A 26,792-nucleotide genomic window follows, 5' to 3' on the forward strand; every position below is an offset into this window, starting at 1 on the left:
TGTTGTAAATTAATATCACATTTTAATCATGCTGATTTTTGGAGAAAACTGAAATGGCACTCTTCGTGTGATATTGATTAACTACATAAAATGATATAAATATATACATTTTCTAACCCCCATATCTTGAATTTTGTAATCATTCTGATGCATTCATAAATGCATTTGAATTCACCGAATAAGGCACACGTTCACTAGTATGACTTCATCATGTATCTTTACATTAGCCTAGATGCCTGCACTTTTTAGGCACGATTTGTTTAGTTTTTGAATATACTTGATACTGTTAAAAGGCACATCATTAAAACAAAAAATACGATTTCACATATCACACCTAAACACGCGTGGAAAACGTAATTAGAAATAGCTAGTAAATTAGTTAAAAATGCCTATCCATATACAGTTATGATTCGCGAACCCCAAACTGACTCAAATGATTCGCGATCGCGCAACGAACTCCCGAACTGCTTCAAATGATTCGCGAACCCGCTTTGAACACCACTGTTCTTTTTTTTCCTTAACACAACTTGCTTGGTTTGTTGAATGGTTACTCTAATAAATCTATTTATACCATGGTTTGTCTGAATATTTGACTCTGATTGGCTAAAAGGTGAGCATTAAAATACTTTGAGGTAGTTCCCGTCAGTTTAATTACATTTAAAGTTTAATGTGCTGCTGCAATGACATACATGCAAACAAAACACTTGCACACGGAGATCGGAGATTAAAGTAATGTGAACTGAGACATTTTGCATTTAATTTTTAGAAAATGATCTGAACTTGAGTTCCAAACTGTACGAGGTTCATTGTGAAGAGCAGATATTTGAGATGCCATCATTTTAAAGAATTGACAGCCACGATCAGCTGATTGCATGTAGCTGTGTGAATGTGATGAAAAATTAAATAAAAATGTCTTATAGAATAATGTTCTGATGAAGAATGTTTTACTCTTATTGACAGTTGTTTTGTAATATCAGGAGAAATACAAAGATGTTAAATTGAGAGAGGGCTGCTCAGCTTCTCACAAAAACATTTGCACAATTTAAATGAAAGACGTGGAGGCAAAAAACCACTGATGCATTTATTTAATGGGAATTTAGAGGAATCTGTATATTTGCGTTATTTATTAGTGATAGATTAATGTAATTTTATAATGGACTCTCTTTTGATTATTTGTGATTTTTTTAAATGGTTGGTGTTTTAAGGTTGATTTGTACATTTAAAGCCTTGAATATTAGAAATTACAGTAGCATTCTTTCAGTAATAGTAATTGTTTTTGTTAATATAAATAAATGACTAGTTCTATGCACTTTGGGTGAGCTTTTTCCAGTATTCATGGGTGACTTTTTTTGTGAATTACATTTTTACATTTTAGGATCTTGATGTTTGTCAATTATATGAAATATTTAATCCGGAAAGGACAAAGGAAATAATCATGAATGAACCCCTAAAGGGTTCTTCTGACTGAACCCTTAAAAAGGGTTCTATATAGAACCTTTTAGTGGTTGCAAATACGTAGCACCTGATAGAACCTTTTAAGGTTCTATATAGAACCTTTTCTTCTAAGAGTGCACACTAGTCTTCAGACTTCTTGTAAAACACAACACACAGTTCTCTGTGTAACACACAATTCTAACAGGAATTAATATTATGGCAAAGGTGTTTGCAAATGTTTGCTTTTGAGATGTGTTTGTGATATTTTGAAATGCATTGCTTCAATTTGCAAGACATTTTGCATTTTGTGCACAATTCTTGGATTTTTTTGAAAGTTTTGGAAGAAAAGAAAGAGCAGTTAAAAAAACATTAAAATATTAACCCACCATCGTAACACTGTTGATAGCCTACAAGTGTAAATATCCTTATTATATTATTGTTAAAAATTAAACTGCCGCAATTCAATCTATAATGATTTATAGTAACTTTGAGGACTTTGAACTTATTGAATTTTCACTCAACGTCGCGAAGTTTGAAAAGTTGAGCGAATCGGTTCTTTTGAACAGTTCGTTCTAAAGGTCGGCTCGATTGGATGGTGTGAATCATCAAAAAGATCCGGTTTAATTGAACAATTCACTCGCGAATCTGACATCGGTCTGTTGAGGAAGCAGCTGCGTAGGGTGTGTGTGTGTGTGTGTGTGTGTGTGTGTGTTGTCAGCTGTCGCGTGTGTGTGAGAGAGAGTGTGTGAGTGTGTTTCACCGATGGAGTCGAACAGTACTGCGTACGGAGCTTCTCTCGCCGGAGCGGGATTCGATCTCATCAAATTCATCAAACAGCCTCAAACCATCATACGGTTCCTCAGCTGGGTGAGTGACATTCATGATTATGATGATTATTAATCCACAACAGGATTAACTTTGACGAGTTTCTGTCAAATTTAAAAGCAAACGTTTTTCCACTAACGTTAATGAAACGTTAATTTAACGTTACCTTGTATTTAATATCGTTCTCAAAAAGTTCACAAATGTTACTTATGTATCAGGCGCGGATTTTTTCCTGAAACGTTTAAGTTGAATGTTACTTATTTCAGAACGTTCCGGAAACATTTAAAAGTAACATTCTCGTAATGATTAAATGGAACGTTGCCTTAACGTAACATAACAGACATAACGTTTTCATACTGTATTCGGAACATTGGCAGCTGGGTTAAGTTTAAAAAGCAAACAAGATATTATTAGCCTCATGAGAGCTGCTTCTGAAGTCATTGCATAGCTGATGATGAACTGATCTGAGATGAATAGTCACTCGTTTGTGTTGTGAAATAAATATGACTTGATTTGATAGTGTAAATGTATAAAAGAGAGTTGATCTGCATGCTGATGTTACAGAGTCATCCTACTGATCGAATGATTCAATTAACTGATCTTCTGTAGAAAACATCCTCAAATCTCTCAAAGCCCGTGTAAGGGACTTTTCCATGTTCGAATGTAAATTCTCAGCAATAGGAACTGGATTGCTGTAAACTCTCTAGTGTGATTTTTGGTTAATTTTGCTGTTCAGGCACATGATATGAAGGGGGTTTCCACAGACGAGTCACTGAGAGCTGATTCATATCTAGTCCTGGTTTAGAGGACGGCATCAGATGACCCCGTCAGCCATGTCTAGATTTGCTCGGGGTCATTTGTTTTGGCTGTGTCCCTCTCTGGTCACTCAGTAGTTGGTTTAGTTGTGTCTGTGATCATGTGCATCGTGTGATTTATTGCACTTGTACAGAATGTCCCAGTGCTGACATGTAAACACGGCAGATGACTGGTAATAAGAGAGGCATGTGACTGAATGGTGTATGGCTTATCCGTTTCTTCTACACTGCTTCTGATATGTGTGCCACATTTGCATGAAAACACATCGGCGGAGGCGTGTGGCCGTGACCTCTTCCTGCTCTCAGTGCTTCCATCTTCCTCTCACTGCACGCTCATCCATTTCACATTTAGTCCTGTTCCTCTTTCAGGTGTTTTTTTAAAACGTATAAATTATTACACTTGTCAGAATGCTGCATGTGAGTTCAGTTAGCTGTAAATGTGTTCATCCTCAGGTCATTCCAGATCAGGATGAGTTTGTTTCTTCATCAGGTTTGTAGAAATGTAGCACTTCATCAGTGTCTCATCAATGGATGCTCTGCAGTGAATGGGTGCCGTCAGAATGAGAGTCTGATAAAAACATCGCAATAATCCACAGTCCATCAGTGAACATCTGGAGAAGACAAAACCTGAAACACATCCAGCATTAAGATGATTTTAACTCAAACACATAGAGTCTATAATCATAATAACACTTCCTCCAGTGAAAAAGTGTTCTGGTCTGAATCAGGAGAGAAATCTGCACAGATCAAGCAGTGTTTAAACAGATCTAAACTAATCTGTGAGAGACAACAGGAGATTAAGCACTTTTTCACTGGAGGAAGTGTTATTCTGGATTATAGACTCTATGTGTTTGAGTTAAAATCATCTTAATCCTGGATGTGTTTCAGGTTTTGTCTTCTCCAGATGTTCACTGATGGACTGGAGTGCTGTGGATTATTGGGATGTTTTGAAGTTTCAAAAGATGTTTATAAAATTCTGCACGTCATTCAAATCCTTGAGGTTTTATTTTGGCGGAATCTTGGTGAAATTCCGTTTAAAGAAACTATGCAAATGTGCTTGAATTGGGGAATTCTGAGCTGAAGTTCTTACTACTGTAATATTTAGAGAGAGCTTTGCTTCTGTTTTTTTGGTTTCTGCTTTTATGGTTTGATGCAGCTTTCACTTCTCTTCGTGTCAGGTGTTCTCCATCGTGGTGTTTGCCACCATTACTGCTGAAGGTTACATGAACAGCAATGTTGGAGTCCAGGTGAAGTGTGTCTTCAACGACAATGAAGGAGCCTGTCATTACGGCGCGGGCATCGGCGTCATCGCCTTCCTGGCCTGCTTCGCCTTCCTATTGGCTGATGCGCTCCTGCCTTCGATGAGCAATGCTCAGGAGAGGAAGTACATAGTGATGGCTGATCTGTGCTTCTCAGGTGAGACGTTCTTTGAGTCATTTCTGCGTGGGTGATCAAAGTTTATATACGTTTACTCAGAGCTGTCTGTTCTGTTTGTGGAAACTCTGGTGTCTTTGTGAAGGTCTTTTGTTCCACTTGACCTGATAGTTGTGGCATCATTGTCTAAAAGTGAAACGTCTTGTGGTTGTTCTCTGTACATTAACACATGCACATGTGACCTCTTCCTGTGTGAGACGACAAACAGATCAATCCTACATGTTTTTCCATTTTATTAAAAATATATTTAAATATAAATGGCATCTGTTTGTCAGTAGATGGATATCAGGGTTATTACAGTAACTCAGTCCATAAGAAAAAAAAAAGTTGTTACTTGGAAGTAAAATAAACATTAACTGAAATAATATGATATATATATATATATATAAACCATATTTGATTTCAGCTTTAACATTTCTGCTTTTCATTTAATTAAAAAAACATAAATAAATAAACTGAAACTGAAAAACAAAAATTCATAAATGGTGTATAGACATTATTAAACTAAAATTACAAAAAACATACAACAAATTGTCTTAAAATGACAACAAAATAAAAAAAATAAAATCTAATTCATAACAAAAACTGTATATAATACATTATATAATAATATGAGTATATAATATTAATGATACAATCTTTTGTCTTTTGGTTGCATTTTATTTTTGGTTCAAAGGCCATTATTCACAATCATATTCATAGTCCCCAAATATAAACCAGAGTCTCCTAAGATTTAAATTAAACCAAAATAATTAAAATTAATATCAAATAAAATAATTGCTGAATTATTAATAAAAGTTGAATGTTCTTCAGGGTTCCTGCTCTTTTTTCACAAATAAATTTAATCACTTTTTTCTAGTTGTTCGTGATTTATTTAATAAAGATATTTTACCACAATATTACAATCTCTACCTGAAAATATATTTTTTCAGAGATTGAGAGATTGAGAAAACTAGGTAAATGTACATTTATTATAATAATACCTGTGGTATTTCAAATTTTGATTAATCGAATTTTCCGGGTCTACAAATCAGACTTTTAAAACAAGGCTTCTTCATATCCGATTCTGTTTATTCAGAGATAAAATAATTAAAATAACAGAAATATGGTTTATCTTGATTTTAAGTTGTTTTAGCTTATTTTAAGCCGTTTGGAGCCCCCTTATTGCAGGGTTTAAAACCAAAGTCCTGTATTTTCTGTATCTTTAGTTAGCTGGCTTAGTTTAATCTGATTACTGACCTATTTGGTCAAATCTTTGTGCTGATATTAATATATTTAAATACTATTGTAGTAATAGTTCTCCCAATAATGATCATTCAGAGTCTGACTAATGGAAAGAAATCATCCAGAGAACACAAGTGTTGTTTTTTATATGCGCCTGTAGATTTGTAATTACAATTCATATCAAGTCTTTTTTTAAGATATGTATTTCAACCCTTACATACACCAGACTTAGCAGTTTTATTCCTCTCTATATTCTGAAGGCTTTTACTGAGGGGTTTCTTCATAAATCAATTACCTGATTTTATACAGCATTTAATTCCTAAAAATATAATGGAAATTTAGTTTTTTTTCTGGCTGTTGACAGAATTTTCTGATTTATTAAGGGATATATTGCTTCCATGACATTTTTCTTTCATATTAATGGAAAGAAAACATTTTAAGTGCTTATTTTATGATATTTTATCTATTTGCGTCTGTTGATTTAAATTACAGTACGTATCTTTAAAGAGTTTTTTCTCCACTTCAGCAGAGCTTACATACACCAAACTTAGCAGTTTTATTCCTCACTATATTCTGAAGGTTTCTACTGTTGGGTTTGTGAATATTTCACTCGCACTGATTTTTACAACCTTTTTTCAGCCGTTCATTCTGTCATCATGTACTCGCCTTCATGCAATTCCAAACCTGTATGAATATTCTTCTGTGTTTGTGTGTGAATGGTTTCTTTCATGGCCAGTGTGTTGTCTTAAGAGTCTCAGATTGGCTAATCAATGAAATGGTCATAACTTGTGTCTGTGCTGTGTGTTAAACAGCTGTCTGGACGTTCCTGTGGTTTGTGTGTTTCTGTCTCTTGGCGGATCAGTGGTCAAAGACCAACGACACCAGGGCCATCCATAAAGATGCCGTCCATGCCATCATCACCTTCTCATTCTTCTCCATCGGGTCGTGGGTGAGTGTGTGTGTGATCTGTCTGAAGTAAAACTACTTCAATCTGCCTGAAGTCTAAATTCGCCTAAAATCGTTTTCTCAAAATTAGTTTGTTTCTCCACTTCAGCAGCAGTTACAAACACCAAAACTTAGTTTTATTGCTATTTATATTCTGAAGTATTTTACTGAGGGGTTTGTTCATATTTCATTCATACTGATTTATATAACATTTTATTCCAAAAACATTCTGAAAATAAATATACAGTATATATTTTCTGACTGTTATTTGATTTCTGTCTGTTGACAGTATTTTCTGATTTATGGAGCGATAAAAGGGGAAATCCAAAATCCCATCAGTAAAACCCTTTGGCTGTAACCTGTCAACAATATCAAACCAGAATTCAGGTTTTATCCAATATTCATATTTTTGGACACTTTCTCACATTATCACATTATTATTTTCTGTAATTTAGAAAATGGTAATAAAATATGCGTCAAACTGTGTCAGAACAAATTCATCTTGATAATGTCATTTAACTTTGATAGAAAGGTAAGAAATAAAAAAGGTCTGATAAAGTAGATTTTGGTCCCAAGGTTTACTGGTAGTCCACTCTGTGATGAATTATATATGGTTATAATATGTCACAGTTTTCTTTATTTTGCTCTCCTCTCGTTCATAAATGAACTATAGTGTCCTGCACCCACTACTAGTAAAAACAATCTGGTGTCTGAATAATTTTCGGTTTGACTTTGCTGTGGCTCAGTGGTTAGCAAGGCAAAAGGTTGTGGGTTCAATTCCCAGGGAACACACATACTGGTAAAAAATGGTAAATCCTGAATGCACTGTAAATCACTTTGGATAAATGCATAAATGTAGTGAAATTGATTGATTAGTTCACATTTTCATCCCATTCACTTGTAGTGTCTTGCAAAAGTGACTACTGTTAAGTTCAAGTCTTTGATTGACAGTCGAATCTCTCGTCTTCTCAGGGAGCGCTGACGTACTTCGCCCTGATAAGGTTTCGTCAGGGTGTTAAAGACGTGACCCAGAACTACGTCGATCCGCCAGCGGACCCTACATCAGTGTATCCCGAAACATACACGCCCACCACATTCCCGTCCTTCCAGAGCAATGGTCAAGAAATCTTCCAGCAGCCGCCCATCTCACCGAACCCTGACCCATCCGGCCAGAGCAGCTACCAGCCGCCCGACTACTGACCTCTGACCTGCACGACACCAGGTCACGTGACCTCCTGCAGGAGACTGTTTGGCATGTGTAAATATTGTTGTCTTATGTGGCTGTAGATGAGTTCAGATTTGCACTGAAGAGCTGGAATAAAACGACAAGTTATTGTGGAGCAGCTCTGTGGCTCACACTGGAATCACAGCAGCGTTTGTGTGTTCTGTTAACGTTTCTGTTTGAGTAGAAATGAGGCTGAAACTAAAATAGCCCTTGTTTACTAATGGTGTTGGTGAATGAAGAGCTGGTGGGATCCACTGTAGGAATGTGGGAGAGTTACCAGATTATGTTTAAACATAAGTCGTAGGTTTTACATGAGGCTGTTGTGATCTGAACTGATTTCTTGTGTGGCTCAATCTGGTTTTGTTCGTGTCTCTCGATGCGAAAACGTTCACTGATCCACATAAACACACTGTGATGCTGATCTCTGGTGCTGTTTGATTAGATTTTCTAATTTCCTGCCATACAACACTGATTTGATGAAGTTTATTAATCCATTACAGGTTCATACACGAGTATAAAAAAAATATCAGAAACTGATTTATTTCCAATGTTTGATTTGCAGTTTGCTTTAATGAGTTTGGCATTTGCTTTTTGTGCATCTTCAGATTACAATTTTGTTGTCTCAGTTTTCTCTGAATAACCAGATCATTTTTTTAATTGCAGCTAAAAACAAAAACAATGGTTTGTATTCTAAATAAAAATAAACAAATGCAACAACTTGGATATGTACAGGGTTTTTGTACTCATAAAAATGTTAAATTCATAGTCATGGCATTAAAGTTTGCATGGATTACAAAAGAATGTCTTTTTCAAATAAATCCAGAAGCATTTATTTGAAATGCAAATGTTATTTTTTAGGGTTTATGCTTAAAACAAGAACAAATGATCTGTCAGTGTGGAAAGAAAATTAGTTTTTTCCTTTAAGGTAGATTTTTCTGAGACCGTTAGCATTTATTTGTTTAAATCATAACTCAATTTTGATCAATTTCACAGAAAACAAGACTTCTGTGTCTCTCATCTAGTCTTTTCTGCTAAATGCATGAATATGAAATATTTCTGTTGTAACATGCACATGAAAAGCAACTCTGAAAAACCAAAATCCCTTTATTTCCTCTCATTTTAAATGGCAGTTTTTCATAATGTCAATTGGTTGTTCGGTTACACAATTATAAATTAGTTTAAAACAGTTTAAATTAAAACATACAAATGATTGACACATTTTTGAAACTGAACACACACTCCATATTTAGCTCGACCCACTTTAAACTAAGAGTTAATGTTATTATATACAGAGAAAATCAACAGCAAAATAAACGAAAAAAAAAGATATAAAACAAACATACAAATCAGGTGCTAAAGTCTCTAGAGTTAAATCTGTGTAGTAACAGTGCTACTGTAACAGATACTGTAATAACAGAGTTTCTTAGTATTTGTCTTGTTTTCTAGTATTAAGGTCTATAAATTCTGGAATTAAGATGCATTTGCTTGAAGCAAAATGACTAGTTTTTGCTTAAAACGGGGTCAATGAGGTAAGAAAAATATTTTTCCTTGTTTCAAGCAAAAACTAACAAAATGTAGATTTTTTTTCCAGAAAACAACACAAAATATCTTACTTGTCAAGTAAATCCATCCTGATTAGAGAACTTTTAGATATTTATACTAGTAAACAAGACAAAAATACTAAGGCAGGAAACACTTTCAGCTGAAGTGTTGTTTTCATAAATGTAGGGAAGTGAAGAGTTTTGGCGGAGCGCTCTGATTGGGCTGTTTTCCTGACATCACATGTCTCGGCGTCTCCTCTCTGTGTGGATCGTGGTTCTCTTTACACGCCATGAGCCCTCCATAACACGCTCGACACACCGCGTGATATTTATCAGCTCCTCCGATCACCTCCACCTGAGGAAACCAGACACAAGATGCTGTGAGATTTCACTTGTGCTGACAGGAAGAGGATGTGTGTTTGTCCAGACGTCAGAACGCTTCAGTCATCTGCAGGGATTTCACCTCACCTCTTGTTCAGCTCCGAGTCTTTTGGTGTAAGCGGCTTCTTTGTAGCACTGCATGCAGACGGCGTTCAGTTTGACCACGCTCTCCGCCAGAGGAACCAGATTCAGGATATTACCGAACGGCTGCAGACACAAGGGTCAAAGGTCATCAACACTGCTCAGTATTTAATATTCACGTAAATATACAAAAGTTAAACCCATTTATATAGATATGCAAATAAATAATTGTTTATAAACATACATTTTATGAATTTATTAAAAAAAAAATGGCGTGAGGATAAACCAAACCCAGATCTGGGATCATCGCACCTTTCTCTGGAAGGTTCCGTCCAGAGCTGCTACTACGATGGTTTTTCCCCTGTTGGCCATTTCCTCACAGAACTCAACGGTGTCTGGAAACTGCAGAAGATCTCAATCAATAATCAGGACATTATAAAGCCTCAGGTGAGCAGGACACTGACCGAAGAGAGAGGGAAACATACAAACTGTCCCTCGTCGATGCCGATCACACACGCCTGCAGCGCCAGACTCCAGACGTCCCTCAGACAGCAGGCGGGAACAGCCTCCATCATACTCCTGCAGACCAACCACAGAGACCCCTCAGATCACACACACACAATCACTCTCACACACACACACACACACACCTACAGTCACTCTTACACACACACACACACAGTAACTCTCACACAGCACACTCTCTCTCTCTCTCTCACACACACACACACACTCATACACAATCACTCTCTCTCTCTCTCTCACACACACACACACACATGTTTGTTTTTGTGTAAAGTGTGTTCATCCCATAGGTGTAATGGTTTTTATTCTGTAGAAACTGTATATTCTATGTCCCTTCACCAACCCTACACCTAACCCTAACCCTCACAGGAAACTTTGTGCATTTTTACTTTCTCAAAAAAACTCATTCTGTATGATTTATAAGTGTTTTGAAAAATGGGGACATGGGTTATGTCCTCATAAGTCACCCTCTCCTTGTAATTCCTGTGTCATACCCATGACATTATACACACACACACACACACACACACACACACACACACTCATACACAATCTCTCTCACACACACACACACACACACACACTCTTACATGTCATGCGTGGCCATCCCCGTCTGAGAGTAGCGTGTGTCTTTGGCGTATTTGATGAGCAGACAGGAATACTGAGCCACCTGAAACCTCCGCACGCGCCGCATCAGTTCAGTGCTGAACACACACACACACACATTCATAATGAAATCATTACATCAGAATCCAGCTGATTTTATGATAAACTAATGATCTGCATCATTGTGACATTAGTGCTGCTGTCTGGAGCCTGGAGAGCCCTGATCTCAGACTGACAGGAGTGCATGACTTTTGCTCATTTTGATTGATTTACACTATTTTTCAGCAGTATGTCATTGATATGTTACATTTCTGAAGTTCACACAGTTATCAAAAGTGTTCTAATAACGTTTGGCTCATGTTACAGTTGAGTTATGAAAACATTATTTCTGAATGCTCTCAGAACAAATCAAAAAGAAAAAAACTATTGGTTATGAAACATTAAGTAAACATTACATTTGACTAGTTTTGTTTTCTTTTTTTAACTAGTAACGTATACGTTTATAAAAAAGTTAGGTGAACGTCTTACTAACATGTTTTAGAGAAACGTTACATGAACAAATAATGAGAACGTTAAAAAGAGCAGATAACCTTTAACGAACGTTTATTTAACATTAGTAAAAGAATGTTTATTCATAACTTTAAGAAAACCTTGTCAGAACGTGTCCTGTGAGCTCTTTCATCATGAACCCAGTCCGCTGTTGTCAGTCGACTTACTAACGAACTATTAACTTTAGAAAACTTTTATAATATTTACATAAAACTCACTGGTGTTTTCTAGTTAGGAGTCAATAAACAGGTTTTTCGCGCTTAATTCGTGACAACATAACCTTTCTCGCGCCAAACTACTGTATTTGGCGCCATTCGCTGAACCAAAACGCTGTTTTGACAGTTTATATCTTCATATTTCATAACATAGCATAGCATATTGTCGGTTTCGCTACATCCTTACCTTTTTCCTGAAAACATCGGTCCGAAAATTATCTGAGAGGATGACAAAGAGAAATTGACATTTAGGAACAATCCACAACAAAACTTAAAAATACCACACTTGCTTTTTTAAAATAAGACATTATCTGTACGACATAAACTTTCATCATTGATTATATTTACCTGAATCTGTCCTCGTGTCTTCTGTGGGGAATTTGGTAAAATCCTCGCTACATTCAAGCAATCCATGTCTATTATTTATGAGGTGTTTTTGACCATAGACATATATTTATACGTCTATGTTTCTGACTATTTAAGATTTGAACATGGCGCCGCCGCCAGAGTGTCTTTTTATAACAGCTGTGTCGTCACGTTCCTCTTGACCAATCAGAATTGAGGCCGCTCACAGCCGCGTTTGCGCACAGATATATAAAATAAGTCTCTCTCTCTCTCTCTCTCTCTCTCTCTCTCTCTCTCTCTCTCTCTCTCTCTCTCTCTCTCTCTTTTTTTATTAATGTCAAGATATCAAATATAAAAGTACATAAAATGTAAAGATTACATATAAAAAGATGACAACGTCCTCCAGGGTTTCGGCCACTTTAGCATAAAATTGACACAAATCTTTTTTTTTTTTCTTTTTTTTATCAAAATATTAATCACGGTACATGAAATATCTCATCATATCTCTTCGAAAAATAAATATATTTTTTGTTATTAATTACACTTATTGATGTAATTAAATCTTCTACTTCACATAAGAAATCTATAAAAGTAGGTCTTTTCTTAAGAAACCTTTGTTTGTGAAAACAGAACTTTTCCTCAAGGATAAGAAAGTTAACAGTTGATTCTAAATATTTGTTATGGTTTTCAAAAAAGCAAACAACATCCTTAATGTGTAAACTACAATTCACATTAATTTAAAGAAACAATAGACGCTTAAATCTGTCCAGAAAAGTGATGAAACATTACATTAGAAATATAAATGATATAAAATATAAAATGTATGTTTTTATTAAACCATTTATCAAAAAAGATCGATCTATTGTCGTTGTAAACCAGTTTCCAGACTAAACAAAGCTTGTTGATGATATCTAGCTAGTTTTACCAGTGGAGTAAACGCATTTAATCTTAAAAGAACATTTGCTTCTGTTCTGGAATGGCATTTCTTCTCTGATGACGTCAGATCGACTGTTCGAATCTTCCGCTATTCAAAAGCGGAAGTGTGACAAGTGTCAATAACACTCGTGCTGTTTCAAAGTCCAGCAGAACACATCATCATGAGCGACTGGAGGAACATGAACAAAGATGTGAGTCATTAATGATTACTGATCAAACACACAACACCAGAGTTTGAACCAGTCATTTTCGATTATGGAATGTGTTCAGAACTGCTAAACTTTTGTATATTTGAAATATATATTGTTTATGTATTATTAATAATTAAAAAGCATATATGTACCTGTACTGCATCGGAATGAGTAAAATGTTTTATATTTGTTACCTAAAAACTATTTACATGCTATACTCAGAACTTGAAAACTAGCTTACTATTAACTGAGTGTGAGTATATTCTTCTTATAAAGTGCAGTAAATATTATTATTAGTATGTCAAACAGTATGCAAGAAGATATATTTGAAACATTGTTTTTATATGATAAGCGTTTAATATTTTTGTCTACAGTTAAGTAACATTTTTATTCATTCTGTTGTGTTTTTGTTGTCATTTTTATATGTTTTTTATGGCTATATGTTTTTATTTATTGATGACATTTTAGTTTATTTAGTTTTTTAATTTCATTACTTAAAATAAAAAATGTGAGAAAGAGAAATATTGCTTTGGCAACTAGCTGAAATAAAAAAATTAAATTAAAAATGATATTATATTAAAAATCAGCTATTATATTTGTTATTTTTTAATTATCATTATTTTTTCATATCATTAACCCTGGATATGATTTCACTGCTATGCATGTTTTGTTTTATTTATATTTTTAATTAACAACATTGTGTACGATCTATTAATCATATATATTAATTTAGATTTTATTTTAATATATTAATTTATTAATTAATATATGAATGCATGTGTAAAATATATTAATATATTTAAATGTTTTATGTTTTATTTTGAAATTTAAGTATAAATAAATGTGATTATTTTACATTCTATAAAAACCCTAACTTTAGCTAGTTTAATAAAAAGTAAAAATAAAAGAACGAGATGTTGGAAATCACAGCTGATATTACTTGAGGTTCTTTTGTCACACTGGAAATGGGCAAAATAATAAATCATCCTAATATTGAACGCATCCGGATAATTCCCGTGTGTCAGGAAGAGTGTGTGTGGCGTGTGTGTGAGTGTGCTGTGAGGACAGTGTCTCTCCAGCAGGTGCCGCTGTGTGTGTGTTTATCTGTGCACTGAGGGCTTCTGGGTAAATGTGAGATCGTGTTGTTTTGAACAGGAGCTGGAGCATCAGTTCTCTCCCAGCCGCTGGTCACACAGGATGTCCGCCGATGACGTGATCAGAGCCCATGTGGCCGCTCTCAAAGCAGGTGTGTGTGTGTGTGTGTGTGTGTGTGTGTGTGTGTGTGTGTGTGTGTGTGTGTGTGTGTTTGTGTGTCTGTGTGTCTCTCTCTCTCTCTCTCTCTCTCTCTCTCACTCTCTCTCTCTGTGTGTGTGTGTGTGTGTCTCTCAATTTCAATTTCAATTTCAATTTAGGTGAGCTTTATTGGCATGACAAAAACTGTACATTTGTATTGCCAAAGCAGTGGCAGCTGGGCTGCTTACAAATAGTGCACATATGTATTTACAGAAAGAAAAAGAATAATAGTAATAATAAAATATATAAAAAGTATTAACCATGTAGTGCAAAGTGAATTAGTGTATGTGAATGTATAAGTTAGAAATAAAATAAAATAGAATATGGTATTAGATTTACAGAGGCAAAATATACATCTAAGTAATACAACACAGTAATATGGCGTAACATAATCTACATGTGCTGGAAACATCAGGTCAGGGCAGGTTGAGTGTTTTCTCTAACATCATGACAGGCAGACACATACTGAGCAGCAAATACACAGCAGTTCTTGTGTTCTCCTAACAGATACGCCAGTTTCTCCTGGTTCGGAAGAGTTTTAAATGTCTGATGGATCTGCTGTATTTGATCATAGAACCCTGTCCGTATGTCCGTGTATTTGGAGCATTCTGTTAAGAAGTGCAGTTCTGTTTCCATCTGATTCAGATCACAGTGTGAACACAGTCTCTGCTCCGCTGGCAGCCATGTTTTTCTGTGTCTGCCCGTCTCTATCTTCAGCTTGTGTCCGCTGAGTCTGTATCTGGTCAGTGTGCTTCTCAGTTTCTGATCTGACACTGTGTACAGATACTCTGCCATACTGTACTCTCTCTTTAGAGCCAAATAGCATCGCATTTTACTCTGTTGTTCTGTTTGGGTTTGCCAGTGAGTGATGTAATTGTGTCTCTCTCTCTCTCTCTCTCTCTCTCTCTCTCTCTCTCTCTGTGTGTGTGTGTGTGTGTGTGTGTCTGCGTGTGTGTGAAAGAGAGAGAGTGTGTCTGTGTCTGTCTGTGTGTGTGTGTGTGTGTGTGTGTGTGTGTGTGTGTGTGTGTGTGTGTGTGTGTGCTGATGAAACGAAGTGAAATAGCTCATCTTCATCCAGATACACTGCTTTTAAGACACAGATAGATTATAAATAATCTTTGGTCATGTGACCTCAGTCTGTGAGTCCTCAGTGGGATTGTGTTGATGCTCTGTTGTGTTTACATGAGCTTGTGCAGTGACACTGATATCAGAAGTGTGTGTGTGTGTGTGTGTGTGTGTGTGTGTACAGGCACAGAGAAAGCCCGGTCCATCACTCAGACTCTGCTGGACGTCCCGTACGGTGATGGAGACGGAGAGAAGCTGGACGTTTATGTTCCCAGCAGCTCTAGTCCAGGTGCGCAGCAGAACTGATTACAGAGAGTCCAACAAACGTCAAGAGAGTCAATTCTATTCTGAACGTAAATCTATTTTTAAAGATAATGAAGTCTGTGGCCGCTGCTGACCGTCCGTGTGATGTGTTTCAGACGTGCCGCTGCTCATCTACTTTCATGGAGGATACTGGCAGTTCCTCAGGTCTGATCCGTTTCTGCTCATTTCTGTTTCCAGGGACATTTCCATCTGATTTCCAAATCAAATATCAGTGTCAGAGACCGCAGAGCTTGTGATCTCATGTGCTTCTCAAGCTACAGCTGATGATGGTTGTGTAATATAATAATCAGCACAAAGCCTAGAGAACCAGAGCTGAGATCGTGAATTAAAACGCTATTTATTTATTTAATGCTCACGTTTGCTGTGCTTGTTCATAAGGCTTATTAAACACTGTAAAGCTTTTCTTTAATCTAACTTACAGCTGTAACATATATGTGATAGTTAATAGAATAATGAATAGGATAAAAATTAAATAAAAAAACTATATAGACATACATAAAACAACAAAAATGACAAATAATAAGTAATGAATAAACTAAAATGAAAAGAAAAAAAACATATTTTTCTTAAAACTAAAATAAATTATTTATAACCTAAATAAAACCTAAGGTAATTTTTACTTCAACTAATTTAAATTTAAAATTATAAAATTTTTAAATATTATATTAAAATATATTAAATATATTATATTATATTAAATTATATAGACATTAAAAAAGAAGAGGAAAACATACAACAAAATATACCAGAAATTAAATAACTAATAAGCTTAAAATTAAATAGATTTTTAACTGCAAATTAAAAAAAAATACAATGAAATAAAACAATCTATTTTTATTTCAGCTTGCAACATTTCAATATTTCTCATTTTCACTCAAAGTACTAAAATAACTAAAACTAAAATCTATATAGACTAAAAAAAACACCTAGAATGAATGCAAAAATACATACAAAAATGTATGGACAAAAATAAACGACTAAAACATAAAAGATTAATAAACGTCCTTTTCTCATTTTGTTTAGTTTAATTTAAAGTACCACATAAAATAACTAAAAGTGAAAGGGAAATAAAAAAAATAAATAAATAAATAAAAATAATCAATAAAATTACTAGAATGAAGGCAGAAAATGAACAAATAAATGAAATTGATACTCTGTAATGAGACCTCTATATGGTTACAGTAAGAACGAGTCGGGGTTTCTAGCCGTGCCATTGGTCCAGAGGGGTGTGGTCGTGGTCGCCGTGGGTTACAGCATCGCTCCTGAAGGTACGGCTCTCAGAGAGGATGATGGGTAATGTCAGTCTCTGCGAGTGTGTGTGTGTGTGTGTGTGTATTGATGTCGGTGTGTTTAGGGGACATGGATCTGATGGTGTCACAGGTGCGCAGGAGCCTGGTGTCCGTCATCCAGCAGTACTCACACATCAGGTGAGGTGTGTCTGTCTCAGGTGAGGTGGCTGATGGGATACCTGTGTGTTCATGCTGTCTCTCTGTGGTTCTGCAGTGGTCTTTATCTGTGTGGACATTCGGCTGGAGCTCATCTGGCAGCGATGGTTCTGTCCACCGACTGGACACAGTACAACATATCACCTCAAATCAAAGGTATATCTCCATTAAAACTCTTAGAATTAACCCCGTAAAGCCTGACATGTGAAATTATAGAATTACTGTAGTTATTCTGACTCAATCAAGATTTGTTCATACATCTTTCTATATATTTAGCCCTCGTTAAGTGTGAATATGTTGATTTATTCTCTTTTAAACGTTCCTAGGTGCGTTTCTCGTCAGCGGCGTTTACGACCTGCAGCCCATTCTGTCCACCTACGTGAACGAGCCGCTGAAGATGACCGAGTGAGAGCCTCGTCTTAATACAAACTTATTGAAAAGATGCTGCTTTTATTCTTAAAGATCAGAAAACGTGTTCTAACCAGCTGCAGTGACATCATGCAGTGAAGCTCCGCCCACCGTGGAATCTCATTGGTCCACAGTCTTGTGTGTTAAACATGCTGCTATGGGTTGTTTAAACTAAATTAGGGAGCTCAGTGATACAGTGTGAGTTTGTGTTTCAGGGAAGTGGCGTTGAGGAACAGCCCTAGTCACTTCCTGCCACAGCTCAAGCGCTCGTCCGCTTCCTGTGACATCATCGTCGCTGTCGCGCAGAACGACTCGCCCGAGTTTCGCAAGCAGTCGGAGGAATATTTCAAAGTAAGTGTGGAATGCTCCACAGAAATCATGACATTATCCACATCATCAGACACTATATTCTGTTATTTTAGTTTTATATTTCGTCGAGGCTGATGTTGTTTGTGTTGTGTTCTAGGCTTTGCAATCTGCCGGTCTTAAAGTCTCTTTTGAAGACGTTCCCAACACGGATCACTTCAACATTATAGAGCAACTCGTCGATGAAGATTACCATCTTACAAAGGTCAGCGGGTCATGTGAGGCCTGCATGACTGAGCAAATAACAAATGCCTAATTTTATGTACTTACTTGCTTTATTGATTTACTGATAAATTGGGATTGTGTTTCAAAATGCATTTTTTTAAAGCTTTTGATTGGTGTGCTTGTTTGAAGGGCTGCACATGTGCATTATTAGAAACGTGTGCATAATAAATTGTTATTATTAGTATTATTAATAACAGTATATTATCATTACTTAATAATGATAATAATAATAATAATAATAATAATATTTAACTATGCATTTATAATAGCGCATTTAGTATTTAAATATGCAACTATATATTATTATTATTACTACTAATAATAAATAAATAGAAATAAACAAAACAATATTTGACAATATATGACAAGTTTGGAAAAATGAGCTGATTATGAGCCGTTGGCGTGTAAATGAACACAACGCAGTGCATGTATTTATTTAATTAAATTGCAGCTTTTGTAAATTAAAATGTGCAGTTTGCACTAAGCTGTATTGTAATTTCAGGTTTATTTTGATGAATCGTGCTGCCTAATAAATGTTACTAATCACCGTTTCATATCTTCTAAAGCTCCTACTGAAGATGATGGGGAAGAGTTGATGATCGTCAGATTACCCAGAATGCACTGCGCTCAATGAGACCTCACTCTTTGTCCAATCAGACGCCAGTATTACCTGTTTTACATTATAATTGAGAGTTTCTGCTGGGAGAAAATGATTGTAAATGGGTCTAAATCGTTATTTAAATGTGTTTTAAATGAAAGTGGCTCTCAGATGTGCCATGAATCAGTTGTTGCTCATAAATAAATAATACAAATATTTAACATTTAAATGATTTGTTTTGATTGATGGCACTGGAAACAACTCTCGCTTTGCATTAAGTTGCACGGATCTATTTGTTGTAGGTTTTATTGAATGGGCACAGATTTCTCTTCTGGACGACCCGGTTTAACCCGTCCTTGCCCTGGTCAGACATGTTTGGTTTGTTATTGTTTGCTAGTCAAATCGAAAACCACTGCTATTCACATTTTAAGCAAGGAAACTGTGTATGAATATGGTGTTTGTGTGTGTTTTGAAGTGTTTCCAGTTTAATAAAATGCTGAAAAGACAAAAATGAACCCATTCGTTGTGATTAATGTTGGTTGTTCATGTCACAGTCAGAGAATGGAGATATTGTTTATAAAAACAACAGAGTCTCTGTATTGGAGGTCCGATATTATTCAAGACATTAACTCAAGACAAACCCACTTTTGTACTCATTGTACTCTTCTTAGAAACATTTTAGGATTATATTATGACGCACTGCATCCAAAATTACTTAAATAGCTCATGAATATTAATTAGGTTACGCTGCCGTGCAGTTTCTTCTTGGCGAGATTTCGAGTTGCGTAACCTAATTAATATTTAAAACCGAAGTCGCACTGTGATTCTTTGATTGGCCGGCTAACTTAGAGCTCGCTGCCCGACGTCAACTTTCAGCCAATCAGTGAAATGGACGTAGCGTTGCGTAATTAATATTCAAAAGGCGTCGCGTTACCGGTGTGTTGGCAGCCGGCGGTTCGTTTCGGTGAGAACGACTGAGGAAACGGTGCCAGAACCGGGATGGAGCGGCGATGAAACACAGCCTTTACACACCGAGATTAAATTTCCAAATCTGACTGTGAAATACAGTAAGTATATGATTTAATTTGAAGAACATTCTGGAAATTCAGAGCGTTTCGTCTTCAGCCGCATAAAGGGTTAAATCCGGTTATTCAGAGTTACTTCAGTTTAAGTGTTTGTTATTAAAATGAAATTTTCCATGAAAATCAATATATATAATCGGCTAACTCACTAATAGCAAAAAAAAAAAGTACAATGGTCTAAACGCTCATAAGTTTTCGTTTATAACTGTGTAAAAGTCGTATTGATTCGAGGTTTATATCGTAAAGCTCTGTATTTATGTATTAATAATAATACATCGAGAAGGGACAAATATTAAGAAGGATAAAATCCTCTATAATAGATATTTGTGATGAGATTATGCTCTGTGTTTGTGAGTGAAATCGTGTAAATAAAGAGTTTCCGCGCATGCGCAGACCGGGACACTTCCGGCTGTTAAACATGGTTAAACTTGCATGATGATGATGATGATGATGGTGGTTTTAAAGCGGCTTTGTTTGAACTCTCTCCCACTGCGGCATTAACACAGAGATGCTCCGAGTCACAAACAGTAGCACATGTTGACGCTGACTCGCAGTTTAAGTTACTAGTTATTAACTTATTATTAATAGTATGAACACATGCATCAGGAGTTGCGAGATTTACAGTCCCAAAGGAAATTGTTAGCAACGCTTTATGATAACTTTCACTAAGAGCGTGATCAAACATTACAGCAATATGAAATAATCATCAGTTAGCAAGTTTAATTAATAGACAGAAATATAACTACATTTAATGATTTGTTTAATAATGTTAAAACATGAATATATTTCAAATAAAAATTCTATAGCATATATATGAACTATATGTATTATATAAATTAATAATAAAGTACACACACACACATTTATATATATATATATATATATATATATATATATATATATATATATATAATACATAATAATCATATAATTATACCAATATTAATACTATTATATGTAAAATTTTATTTTAAATGAAAAATATATATTATAACACAAATAACATACATGCATATAAATGTCATATAACTAAATTGTTAATAAATTAATATATCAGTATATAATTCTGATTATACTAGAATAATTAAATAAATAATTGCTACACTAATATAGTTCATTTGTTTGTTCATAAGAAATATTAACAGCTACTGATACTGAGTATAATAGAGTATATAAAGCAGTATTATCCGAATATTATAGTTTTACTAGTATGTTTCTTCCCAGTCTCTTATTTGAATGGATCAGAAAGAACGAGATCTGCATGTTCAGTCTCGTTTGCAATCATTTACTAAACAAATCAGCTTTTCTTCTTCTTCTTCAAGAGAGAGAAACACACAGAAACAGTCGTAAGAGTTCATTATTAGTCTTTAATCTGCAGGTTGGTCTTGAACGCTAATAAACCCCTAATGTCTGCTTTCACATTTCCGAGGGTGTTACGGCTTCGGAGAATAATGTGTTGTTATGAAGAGTTAATGTCTGGAGGTTAGTGAGGGTTCAGTATGTGCCTCGTCATTGTGGTGTGGCTCCGTGATCTCAGAAGATGATGATAGAAACTGATGATAAAACACACACACACACACACACACACACACTCGCTCTGAATGAAGGAGACAAACACCACACATGAGGGCCAGGAAGAAAGGTCTGTGTTATTCACATTTATTATATTGAGAAGGACATGTTTAGTTGAATGTCTGTGATGAACACGGATCTAATGTGAGCTCATTGCTGTTTTTTAGGAAGCTAAATTAAGTTGTGAAATAATACACTCTGAGTATGTATTTTTTTACTTTAATGTGGTCCAGAAGTTTGTGGTCTAGTAATATAAAAACTGTTCTGTGTTTTTGTTGTTATAGTTTTAAGTAACTTTTGATTTGTGTTGGTTAAAATAAGTGTTGATAAGTGTTGGTTAAAAACTGAGAATAAATTATATCTGTTTTGTTTTAAATGTTGATTTCATGAATTGTTAAAAAAAAATATTTATTTTATTTTATTTTTTGAGTATTGAATGAATTACTAATTATTTTGTATTTATTTTAGCGTTTAAATGTTTTTTGTTTTTTATCGTAGTCAAAAGTTTGACACAAGCAGTGAAAATACTTTGGTTTTTTATTTTTTTATTTTTATAAATTATGTTTGGCATAATAATTTCATATGCATTTTATCTGTTTTGTGTACTATTTTAAAATCATATTTTATGAAGGTTATTTTGACATGAATGTGTGTGTAGTGTCTTTCAGATGTGTTTCTATCTTAAGAATGATTCAGCGTTTCCTGTTTTCTCCACATTTGTTTATTAAATCATGAGAGAGAAAATATACAATTAAAATGTATGTAATTGCATTTCTTTATTAAAAAAAATCTTAATATGAGATATGCATAAGATATTATTATTATTACTAAATAAATTAATCAAATAGACTATTAGTATCTGATCTGGTATAATATAATGTAGCAGGTATGTGTTACTAAAGGGTTAAAGGATGACAGAATTTCTAATGTGAATTAATTCTAATTTCTTAGGACGCTTAATTATTGAATTTAATGAATACTGAGTAGTTTACACACAATGCTGTCCGAACGATCTGACACTGCTAGTGAAAATAGTGGCTTTGTGTAAAAGCAAGTGTTAATGAGTGTTTGTTGCTGAGATGAGGAGCCGAGTGGCCTGTGATTTCCTAATGAAGCGTGTTAATGAAGGCAGGTTGATAAACAGCCGTGTTTAGCACTGAGCTCTCTCGGGACGGATGGGATGTTGTTGTTTTGTGCACGTCTGGGAGATGCCGAATGCTTTGCTGCATGGGGAAAAGTCAGAAAGGATTGGCTGTGCACCTGATTGTCATTATTTCATGGACGTGCATGCATTGTTTGGCCGTTTATTTGAAATCAAAAAGTCCAAGAGATGTTTTATTCACATCATCTTCTTGATTCCTCTCTTTTCCATGTCAGCAGAGAGCGGTGACCCAATGCACTCCATGCGGGTTTCCATTCGTGGTGTCTCCATGTTCTCCTCCATCACCAGCTCCATCTCCGACCCACGTTTCCGCTTCCGATGGAGAGCCATCACGGTGGTGACCGTCCTGGCTTTGGCCATCCTCATGTACCTGCACCAATCCTCATCCAGCTCCACTGACAGCAAAGTTAGGAGTCAGCGCTCGTGGAGAACCAGCCGAGACGTGTCAGGCGCAGAGGTAGACCACTTGAGTTTTACACTTAAATACAATATCTTGTCTGGAAACTTGTGACTTTAACTTCTCTACATTTGGAAGACAAGCTTCCTTTTCACTCCACTACATTTCTATCAATGTCCTTTAAGTAGAAAGTCATTACTGTGTAGCAGCTTTGAAAGCCAGTGGGGGATTTTTTTTTCTTACCTTATATTCTCTAAAACGTGATTGAGTCAGTGTTAAAGACCTTGAATGGTCTGCTGTGACTTTAAATGCAGACCTTGAGCCAAAAACTCATTAGCAAACACCAGTGACTTGTACATACACTATATGGACAAAAGTATTGGTAGAACTTCCAAAACTGTGTCAACAAAGATGGAAACATAATTTCTCTAAAATGACTGTATTTATATATATATATATATATACAAATCAGTGCTGTTTGCTAATGAGTTTTTGACTCAAGATGTGCATTTAAAGTCACAGCAGACCAGTCAAGTTCTTCCACACGGACTCAACCAATCATTTACTTTTGACCTTGCTTTATACACAGAGGCATTGTTAGAATAAAAACAGGCTCTTGTCCAAAATGTTGCTGTAAAAATATTGTAATATATCCTAGAATATCATTATATGCTTAAACGTTATGATTTGTACTCGTGGAGATTCATTAGAAGGGGGTGCCAATACTTTTGGCGATATACTGTATTTGACCAGCAGTATCTGTAGTTATAATAATGGAATTGTTTATTTTGTCCGTCTGTAGTCAGGTGTGTTGACCGCGGCTGAATCTCTGGACTCGCGTTATAACGACACGTATCCGCTCAGTCCTCCGGAACACACGGCCGGCGGGATCCGGTACCGGATCGGAGTCATAGCAGACCTGGACACGAACTCACGCAGCCAGAAGGACAACACGTGGTTCAGCTTCCTGAAACGAGGACACCTGCTGGTGTCCGACAGCGGGGACCGTGTGTCCGTGGAGTGGGATCCGGAGACGGTGGTTCTGGAGAGTCATCTGTCGGAGAAGGGCCGCGGGATGGAGCTGTCCGAGCTGGTGGCGTTTAACGGGCACCTATTCAGCGTGGACGACCGTACGGGTGTGGTGTACCGGATAGAGGGCAACCGCGCCGTGCCTTGGGTCATCCTGCCGGACGGAGACGGCTCCGTGTCTAAAGGTAAATACGGCTTGTGTGTTTCGTTTCTTAAAGGAGCCATCAGATGCCCATCATCCACAAGTTAATATGATTCGTTAGGGTCTTAATAAAAAGTCTAAATGGTAGTGTAAAACAACACCCTTTTTACCCCGTCAAAAACAGCTGTGTTCCCAGTGACCCCGTTTCAGTGCATGTTCCTTTAAATGTTAATGAGCTCTGCTGACTCCGCCCCTCTCTTCCCAGCTGCTCTCTGAGAGACTGTTTACTTCAGCAGCATTCTTCGTGAAACTCGCTAATTAACACATTGTTAGTAAAGACGATTCGTGATTTACAAAGAAGCATCTGTAGATGAGGCTGGATCACGAATGATTGAGTGAACAAACACATTTATGTAGATCGGAGGCGCATTCTCTTAAAAACAAACAAACGTAATCATCCTTGTACTGTATTTTTTAATATGTCTCATCCAACTTCCTGTTTAATAAAGAAATGCGTCAAATTTGCTATTTTGTTTTACTACATGCTCAAAAGTACCACATTTTGACCCTTTGTTTATCTATTTCTGTGACCTCTGACCTGTGGCGGCAGGTTTTAAGGCGGAGTGGCTGGCGGTGAAGGACGAGCATCTGTATGTCGGTGGTCTCGGGAAAGAGTGGACGACCATCACCGGAGAGTTCGTCAATAATAACCCCGAGTGGGTGAAGGTGGTCGGTTTTCATGGTGACGTGGAGCACGAGAACTGGGTACCGCGGTATAACGCGCTCAAGAAAGCAGCAGACATCAAACCACCAGGTGAGTCACACACACACACACACACACACACACACACACACACACACACACACACACACCTGATCATGATCACATCCAGCGGCCGACTTACACTTACTTAATAAATGATCTCTCCAGTGATGTGTGGTTTGTTCGGAGTACAATATCTGTCTGAGATACAACTATTAGAAAATCTGGAATCTGAGGGAGCAAAAAAAATCTAAATATTGAGGAAATCATCTTTAAAGTTGTTCAGATGAACATTATCTGTGTCTGTCTCAGGTTATCTGATCCACGAGTCGGCCGTGTGGAGCGAGCGTCTCCAGCGCTGGTTCTTCCTCCCGCGCCGAGCGAGCTCCGAACGCTACGAGGAAGCGGCAGACGAGCGCCGAGGCACAAACCTGATCCTGAGCTGCTCGCCGGACTTCAGTGAGATCTCAGCCTCACACATCGGGACGCTCAAACCCACGCTCGGCTTCTCCTCCTTCAGATTCATCCCAGACACAGACGACCAGATCATACTGGCGATCAAATCAGAGGAGGACGCGGGCCGAACCGCCACGTACATCACGGCCTTCACGCTGGACGGACGAATCCTGCTGCCCGACACCAAGATCGGAGACCTCAAATATGAAGGACTAGAGTTCATCTAGACAGACCTCAACAGCAGGCATCCGTCACTCATTAGCAAAGAAACGGCAGCCAGTACATTTTCAGAGATGTGTGCTGTGTGCAGGAGAGCTGCGACGATAAATGTGACCCTGGAGCACAAAAGCACAATTATACATTTCTCTTTTATGCCAAAAATCATTAGGATATTAAGTAAAGATCATGTTTCATGATGATATTTAGTAAACTTCCTACCGTAAATATATTAAACTTCATGTTTGATTAGTAATATGCATGGCTAAGAACTTAATTTGAACAACTTTAAAGATGATTTTCTCAATATTTAGATTTTTTTGGAACCATCAGATTCCAGATTTTCTAATAGTTGTGTCTCGGACAAATATTGTCCTCCGAACAAACCACACATCAATGACAGATTATTTATTCAGACCCTTATGACTGGTTTTGTGGTTCAGGGTCACAAATCGATGCAGAATTGCTTCTGAGCTTAGTTTTTAACAGCAGATGGCGCTCTACTCTCCTAATTTCACCTCAGCTCACAATGCTTTTATGTTTTTGTTTCTGAAGCTTGCAGCGCCATCTACTGTTCAAAACTACGCTCAGAATCGACTCGAGAAAGACTCGCAATAATCTCAGAATCGACTAACTTCTCGATTCGTGATCCGTCGATCTATTTTCTCAGCTCTAGTATGCAGACGTACGTCCTCGATGTGGGACGAGACGCAGAGAAACGCTCAGGGGACTGAAGCAACGGGAAACAGATGCAATAATAGAGGAAACCTCTAATCGAACATGTCAGGGTTTCTGCAGGTTTAAAACCTAAAACAGTATATTTTTCTGTATGTAAGAAAACAGTGTATCTGACACTGTTCTGCGTCTGAATAAACACAATTCTGAAAAAACCTGCATAATGAATAAATGTGTTTGAGAAATGCACTAATGAGAATAATTCCAGTAATTGTTTCAGTAATTGTTTAGAAAAAAAATGC

At 36.5% G+C, this 26,792-nt stretch overlaps 4 protein-coding genes across 7 annotated transcripts; 3 read left to right on the plus strand and 1 right to left on the minus strand.

Moving 5' to 3' along the window:
- Positions 1 to 2,085: 2,085 nt before the first annotated feature.
- Positions 2,086 to 8,623, plus strand: LOC127968567 (synaptogyrin-2). Its single transcript, XM_052569855.1, has 4 exons — positions 2,086 to 2,301; positions 4,253 to 4,490; positions 6,545 to 6,681; positions 7,650 to 8,623. Exons 1-4 carry the CDS (start codon positions 2,197 to 2,199, stop codon positions 7,875 to 7,877), a joined length of 708 nt encoding a protein of 235 aa, XP_052425815.1. The 5' UTR covers positions 2,086 to 2,196; the 3' UTR covers positions 7,878 to 8,623.
- A 363-nt stretch (positions 8,624 to 8,986) lies between these two features.
- On the minus strand, positions 8,987 to 12,306 carry LOC127968566 (thymidine kinase, cytosolic-like). 2 transcript variants are annotated; one of them, XM_052569853.1, is made up of 7 exons: positions 12,149 to 12,306; positions 11,988 to 12,019; positions 11,021 to 11,134; positions 10,370 to 10,484; positions 10,218 to 10,307; positions 9,912 to 10,031; positions 8,987 to 9,798 (listed from the first exon to the last, which is right to left on the minus strand). In XM_052569853.1, exons 1-7 carry the CDS (start codon positions 12,212 to 12,214, stop codon positions 9,619 to 9,621), a joined length of 717 nt encoding a protein of 238 aa, XP_052425813.1. In that variant the 5' UTR covers positions 12,215 to 12,306; the 3' UTR covers positions 8,987 to 9,618. The 2 variants fall into 2 exon arrangements, with proteins under 2 accessions (XP_052425813.1, XP_052425814.1); XM_052569854.1 differs by having other exon boundaries at positions 10,391 to 10,484; positions 12,149 to 12,304.
- An 889-nt stretch (positions 12,307 to 13,195) lies between these two features.
- afmid (arylformamidase) lies at positions 13,196 to 19,511 on the plus strand. The gene is made up of 11 exons (XM_052568354.1): positions 13,196 to 13,272; positions 14,428 to 14,518; positions 15,815 to 15,919; positions 16,050 to 16,098; positions 17,137 to 17,222; positions 17,309 to 17,381; positions 17,458 to 17,555; positions 17,726 to 17,804; positions 18,023 to 18,158; positions 18,274 to 18,378; positions 18,965 to 19,511. The coding sequence occupies exons 1-11, from the start codon at positions 13,243 to 13,245 to the stop codon at positions 18,992 to 18,994; spliced, it is 882 nt and encodes a 293-aa protein (XP_052424314.1). The 5' UTR covers positions 13,196 to 13,242; the 3' UTR covers positions 18,995 to 19,511.
- Positions 19,512 to 19,918: 407 nt separating this feature from the next.
- Positions 19,919 to 26,767, plus strand: cant1b (calcium activated nucleotidase 1b). Of its 3 annotated transcripts, none has more exons than XM_052568657.1 (5): positions 19,919 to 20,063; positions 23,028 to 23,269; positions 24,012 to 24,423; positions 24,991 to 25,194; positions 25,456 to 26,767. In XM_052568657.1, the coding sequence occupies exons 2-5, from the start codon at positions 23,045 to 23,047 to the stop codon at positions 25,824 to 25,826; spliced, it is 1,212 nt and encodes a 403-aa protein (XP_052424617.1). In that variant the 5' UTR covers positions 19,919 to 20,063; positions 23,028 to 23,044; the 3' UTR covers positions 25,827 to 26,767. The 3 variants fall into 3 exon arrangements, with proteins under 3 accessions (XP_052424617.1, XP_052424619.1, XP_052424616.1); XM_052568659.1 differs by having other exon boundaries at positions 23,031 to 23,269; XM_052568656.1 differs by lacking the exon at positions 19,919 to 20,063 and adding an exon at positions 21,687 to 21,720 and having other exon boundaries at positions 23,031 to 23,269.
- Positions 26,768 to 26,792: the final 25 nt, after the last annotated feature.

The sequence above is a fragment of the Carassius gibelio genome, chromosome B11, assembly GCF_023724105.1.
Source record: "Carassius gibelio isolate Cgi1373 ecotype wild population from Czech Republic chromosome B11, carGib1.2-hapl.c, whole genome shotgun sequence".
NCBI classification, from domain to species: Eukaryota; Metazoa; Chordata; class Actinopteri; order Cypriniformes; family Cyprinidae; genus Carassius; species Carassius gibelio.